Source organism: Melanaphis sacchari, unplaced genomic scaffold, assembly GCF_002803265.2.
Source record: "Melanaphis sacchari strain LSU unplaced genomic scaffold, SCAv2.0 Contig1002_pilon_pilon, whole genome shotgun sequence".
NCBI lineage: Eukaryota > Metazoa > Arthropoda > Insecta > Hemiptera > Aphididae > Melanaphis > Melanaphis sacchari.
The window spans coordinates 1-7,080 of NW_020270367.1; the positions used below are offsets into that span (position 1 = coordinate 1).

Here is a 7,080-nt window from a genome sequence, read left to right on the forward strand (position 1 = left end):
GCTGTTGTACTTCGTTCAGTTACGATTGCTCAATCATTTAAAGCAATTTTTAATCGTTCAATATTGTGCTATTATTAATTTTAATATGATTCGTCGATCGATTTCATAATATGCTCGGCGTTGGTATGTCATTGATCGTGTAACCTATTGCGAAAGGTTGACGAATTCATAACATATTATATGATAAATTAAATGCAATTTCAATTTTGATCCCGGCCACCGAAAATGTCGTTTGCAGATGAAAAATTGCCATCAACACCAAATCAAGTTTACGTTTCATTGCTGTACAAGCAATTCGTTTATAAGATTATATTGTGATAATATGCTCATGTAACACATTATTAATGGTTATATTTATATTTATACATTGTATATTCTCTCTAGATCCTCGTACCAAGTTGGTTTTGATGACAATCCTCTTCTACGGCACTAATACGCTGTACTTATGTTCACCGTCAAAGTTGCGGGACCACGGTCATGGCCAACCGCAAACCCATGGAGTTGAGGAACGTACTTATCGCTTATAATCTTTTCCAAGTTATATTCAGTTCTTGGCTGTTTTATGAGGTAAGCGTGGTTATTATTGTGATATAAAACAATAAAGTATAATACAAAAACAATGACTGCACTTCAAGATCGTTTTAACAATATTTAAGGCGATCGTTTATTCTCAACTTTAAAATTATGGTTTTCTTCGTGCAACGAGTTTTGGATAGCCATTTATATTCGTGAAAATTCGCCTAACCGTTGCACGTTTATCAGAAGAATAAACGTTTGAAGGTAATCACTGAATAGGATTAAAAGCGACAGAACAAAAATTCGCATTAGTTAGCCAGTTGTTAATGGTAACTGATATTAAAATCATAGGTTAGTGAATGCTGAAAAGTGGATATCATTAAATAATTAATAAAGGTTTGTGATGTAAACGTGAGCTGAAACAGTTAAAATATCCGAATAGATTGACAAACTTGATTGTGTTGATATGCACATTATTTAGTGTTATAGAGTTGTATATGTTTATGTGTAAAAATAATGTCGTGTATTTTAAGGTATAATTAAAAAGTGTCTGTCTTCAGTGTGGGATTGTACATTTTCTTTTTGAAAATTAGTACTAAAATATTACACTTCTAATTTCTTTAAATTCAGTCATTTACGTTAATATAGTGAACTGATTTATGGCTGAAATTTACTTGAATATTCTATCTTTAATATTACGTAGAATGTATCAATAAATAACAATGATCGTATTTTCTTGGGTCTAGGTATGTCGTTTTAAAATTCATCCTCATAATATAACATTTGCTTTTACACAATATGATCCGATAAGGTGGTCTAGTGTCTTTTGTTTATTCTAACTTATTAACTACTCGTATAAAACACCACTCTTTCATACCACATTTGTAAATATAAAACATATTTCATATACAATTTATATATGTTTAGACTTTTCACCACTTGTTTATTTTAGTTATTTATTTAAACTTTCGCCTTTACTGTCTATATTTTGTAAGTTAAATGCTCATTAATTTATTTTTCATACATTTACTTGATGGGCATTGCAGTGTTTGATGGGCGGCTGGTGGGGTAGATATAGTCTCCAGCTGTCCAACATTAGATTATTCGGATAAACCGTCCACAGTAAGAGTAGTTGACAAAACTGAAATGTGTCATGTTTCAATTTGATAAAATCAACCTCATTATACTTGACACAAATTTTTGAGCTGCGTTGAGATACGCCAACAACAATGTAATAACTAATAATATTAAAAATGTATACAATAATTTCAAATTAATAGTTACAATTGAACCTACAACTCTATGAATAAATTAAACAAATGAAAACGATTAATTGGGTAAAGTATAAGAGCGTACAATAAGCAGGAAAATGCATGGTTTCCATTCAAATTAATTTTGGATGCAAATATGAAATAATCGGATATTTTACATTTAACACTAACACACTATTATATATATCTTCTGGCTATTAAATCACATATCATAACTATAACACATTATAATAATATATATTTTATCGTGTAACAATACCTAGACAGATTTACATGACGACTAAGTTTCGTTTAGTTTTATTTGGGACTTAATTTTTAATTAGAATATTTACATTGGCATGACGTGAATATATTATATTGAGTGAATGCTGAGTGTTAGAATAGTGTTTATAATTTTATTTAATTTTTAAATATACAAATTACATAAATTACGTCTGTTAGTAAGGTTGTGAATATATTTCTATTACTCTTGTAAATGCATAATCTATTGAATGCTAAGCTGGGTTTTGGTATGATATATATATATATATATATATATATATATATATATATATATATATAATATGTATGTATGTATTTATTTAAGCATATAGAAACACTATTATTGGTTAATGCATGCTACAAACAGAATAAATTTGGTTAATTATTTTGATGTATGATTGTTGTATTATAAAGGACTTTAAATTTGATGTTGGGGAATACAGGAAAAATTAATATTGTTTTACGATTTATATTGAATGTATGTATGTTTGTTTGAATATCCTAAATATTTAAATATTTATATATTAAGAGGAAATGTATCACAATCCATATGTAAGGGCGATTGGTAAACTCAATATATGCTTTAATAAAAATCCTAAAATGATATCCTACTATTTTTTTTTTTTTGTCGTTTAAAAATAAAATTGATTTTAGAAATGGCATATCATCAGTTCGGTTTAGTCATTTAATAATACACTTCTTATCAATCATAATAATAATATATAATAATATTCAATTAGGATACATTATTTCTACTCATTCGCCTAAAGTCAAAATAATTTGATCAAAAATCAGCAAATTAAAAAAAGGTTATTGAAAATTATGTGAAAGGATAAATCCGTTATTTAAAATTAGTAAAAAAAGAATCTCAAACATAAAACCTACCTAACCATTATTTTTGGGAATAACTTCTTAAATTGTGCTTTACTTGACCGTTAAACTAGTTTTTTTTTAAGTTTAAAGCTTAATTATATAATATTTTTGATTAATATATATGATAATTTATAGTTGTAAAAATTGTACATTATATTTTATGATGGCGGTGGTGGTTTTTACAGCTTGGCATATCAGGTTGGCTGACTGGCAGGTATAATTTCCGGTGTGAGCCGGTAGATTACTCGAATGATCCAATGACCCTGCGGGTGAGTTAATGGCAAAATTGCGTCGTTTTTCAAATTTTAATTTTTTTTTTTATACTTAGAATCATATGACAGATTTTCATTGTCATCGTAGTATTTTATTATATGTTTTTGTCGTAACTTATTTTTATAGTTTTTTATACATTTTTTTTTTGTGTCAAGTTTGCGTGGTTTTTTTTTAATTCAAAAGCAAAAATTTACATTCTACTTTATGTTTTTTACTAATACTTGTTTTATATTCTCGAATGACTGTATAGATGGTCAACATATGTTGGTGGTATTATTTCTCAAAATTCACAGAATTCATGGACACGGTAATTAATGTTTTTTTTACTCCAATTACACAAATCTTATAATTACATATATATGAATCGATTAATAACAGCCTAAAATGTATGTTTATGTATGCAGATATTCTTTGTTCTCCGAAAAAAGGATAGGCACATTTCGACCCTGCACGTGATTCATCATGGAGTGATGCCAATGAGTGTGTGGTTTGGAGTTAAGTTCACACCAGGTAATGAAAACAAATAAGATTAAAATAATATTTTACGACTATAATAACAGATTTTAATGCATTTATGGTTTTAATACTTTTACCGTTGAATAAATTAGCCGACAAGTTCTGACCTCTGATGACGACAGTGGTAAACAGGCTATATCTAATTGCTATAATTATTAATATAATTGTGTGATAATAAGGTTGACAAGGATTAGCGGTGACCTTTACCGAGACCTTATGATATGAAACTTCCTAATGTTTATAAAATAATGTTCGCGCCCACTATCGTTATATATTTTTTAGAATTTTCGTAAATATATTCAAAGATTTCTGTATAATATTATACTAAAATTTTCTTAGTATAACATTAATATGACTGCCTAAATAGTGACTTAACCGTATTATTATTATTGAATGGTTCATCCGGAAATCTGATCAAGGGCATTCTCCACGAGAGAGTAAACATAACAACTATATTATATTGGATACACCGGATAATAAGATTTCAGTGCATAGATTTCTTAAATATTATACAGATGTAGCAGATTTTTTGTCGTTAACTTGTAGGAAACTACAAAAAACAAAAACTACCTTTTAATATGACATAACGTGTTTTTTTCGACTTTGTTTCAACAGGAGGTCACAGCACTTTCTTCGGACTGCTGAACACCTTCGTTCATATTATAATGTACGCATATTACTTGTTGGCTGCCCTTGGACCTAATGTGCAGAAATACTTGTGGTGGAAGAAGTACTTGACCACCCTGCAGATGATGCAATTCTTGGCTATCATGTTGCATGCGTTCCAACTTCTATTCATCGACTGCAACTACCCGAAGGCATTTGTCTGGTGGATCGGCATGCACGCCGTCATGTTCTTCTTCCTGTTCAAAGAGTTCTATAAGCAACAATATACAAAACCATCAAAACAAGCGGTAAGCTTACAATCTACGATTATTAACCATTTTTAATACCTACGGGAAAACCCACCGCAGCAACCATTTATTATTTAAAACCTTCCTATTGCGAAATCGCATACTCGTCTCGTCAAAAGAAGGATGCGAACAGTGTAACCTATGCTGTTATTATTTTTGAATGTTTATTCATTTGTATTTTAAGTCTTAATGTCGGTTTCGTGGTGTTTTAAAACTACAATTATTGCTTAGATATGATGCGCGTGTGTCTGAATTGTTTTTTGTTAAAAACCATATGTTCTTTTGTACCCTCGCTGACTTGGCTCGATTATATGACAAAGACAATATGTAAAAAAAGGTCATAATATCGAAGATAATCAACTCCTTGCGATTATCTTTAAAATAAATCACTAAGAAGCTGCTGCGTCATTTATTCGAAACGAGGCAGGTCCGTGTCTGACGATCGGCGATAGCGCATGGCATTATTTTTTGTTTCGAGACCTTCTGAATATTACTTTGATGCGTATAATTCGTACCAATGCATATAATATAAACTCGTTATATGCACACGCGTCGTTTTAATAGTTGCTGTTTTTTTATTTTTTATCGTAAAGTCGCTAATTATTGTCGTTTCTTTGATTATTGCCATACCGATTTAAATATGTGAATCTTCTATGTATCATAAAACGGATTACGAGCCGGATCCGACTTATTGTTATGTATGTGAAAATCTCCTACTCTTCAGCGCGGATATTTGTCTTGCTTTTGGCAATAGATTGTATGAATCCGAAGCGCGTGTCAAATGATTCGTGTAACCGCTGTTGGTTCATAAATTTATATTATATATTTGTATGAGTGTGCGTATAATGATAATAATAAGTAATATAAGCATGTAGTAGTAGTAGTAAAAGTGGCATTCCGCCGACGTCTGTCTGATGTGTGGAGCCAGCCAAGGCGGTCGTCGATGGACGTGACGTGACATTGGAAAAACCCGATACGAATTCTTAAATTCTCTAACTAGTCGTCAGCAGACTTGCGTCTCTTTTTATCAACACACGCACACGATAATTTATGTATTTCGATGTATATTCACAATTAATACAATTCGTTCTTGATATTTTTTTTAAAACTTTGATTCAGTAGTTAATTGCAATAGTAATAGTCGTTATCTTTCGTATAATGATCGTCGTGATTAACCTTATCGTGTTTTTTCGTCTTACTCTTTTTTAGGCCGGTGCTCAGGCTAAACCTTCGGTCAACGGCTCGTCCAAGTCCAATGGCTACAGCAAACAATCGGACTATTACATAAACAGCAACGGTCTGTCTAGGCCTGACCTAGTACACAGGGCCACGGCTGGAGCGCACTGACCGCCGTCGTCACTGATGACGTCAAGCCACAGCAGCCGCCGACGTCGCCGTTGTCGCCGCTGTCTCTGCTAAATGGTCACTGCTGTCGTCTTCGCCGCCAACAACAATATTGCTCAACACGCCCAAATTAATATTATTTGATCCACGTACACGTCTGTGTTCCGAACAGACTTTTTTTTTTAGTGGACAAATTTCTCTATCCCTCTTACTCCCTCCCCCTCTTTTTCTCTCTATCTCTATCTCTCTACGTCTCTTTTCTCCCTTTTTATTATTAGACATAATTATTTTTAATATTATCATATCGTATATATATATTATTATTACTATTTAGTATAATAATGTAACCTATTTTTTGTCTCGTTTGTCTTACTCCTCTATCATCGCCGAGTCGAATTGCGGCTGATCGTTGTTACGATCGCTGCTGATTGTACGAAAGGAAGAAAAACCTATTCTGCTTAAAAAAAAAAAAGAAATCGAGTGAGATTATTATTTTTTTTTCGTTATTATTATTATTATTTCGAGCAACTGGAGCTTACACATTGCGATAAAAAATATATTACATAATATATATATACGTTATACGATATATATATTTTAATTTATAAGTCTGTCTATTATCGTACGTTATAGTAATAATTATTGTATACTATCGTGTTAGGTGTTGGAAATTTACAGTCCGCATATTATCGTATGTAAAAACATTTTTATGCGTTTGTACAAGTATTTTTAGCGTTTTAAATTTATATTAAACGCGTAAACAGACAAAAAAATTTTTTTCCGGTGAAACAATTTTGATACAAAATTAATTTATGTTTTTCAAAATGTTTTGATGTGATACCTATATAACGTTTGTTTTATATATTTTGTGTATTAATTTAAACCACATGTGATTATTATTATAATTATTTTTATTATTATTATTATTATTATTATTATTATTATTATTATTATTATTATTTCTGATGTGCCTTCTGTTCAGTTACGTATTGCTATATTTACGGCTATCACTTACGTGGAAAACCTGTTTAGTGGGTATTAATTTGTGCCAGCTTATCTATGAATATCGAATTTCATCAGGTATCTGCGGTAGGCTGAATAATATGGTGATT

The 7,080-nt window shown here is 30.8% G+C and overlaps 1 protein-coding gene across 1 annotated transcript; it reads left to right on the plus strand.

Moving 5' to 3' along the window:
- The first annotated feature begins 445 nt into the window (after positions 1–445).
- On the plus strand, positions 446–6,448 carry LOC112602074 (elongation of very long chain fatty acids protein AAEL008004-like). Its single transcript, XM_025349997.1, has 6 exons — positions 446–567; positions 3,107–3,190; positions 3,445–3,501; positions 3,599–3,704; positions 4,326–4,624; positions 5,834–6,448. Exons 1-6 carry the CDS (start codon positions 478–480, stop codon positions 5,969–5,971), a joined length of 774 nt encoding a protein of 257 aa, XP_025205782.1. The 5' UTR covers positions 446–477; the 3' UTR covers positions 5,972–6,448.
- The last annotated feature ends 632 nt before the right edge of the window (positions 6,449–7,080 follow it).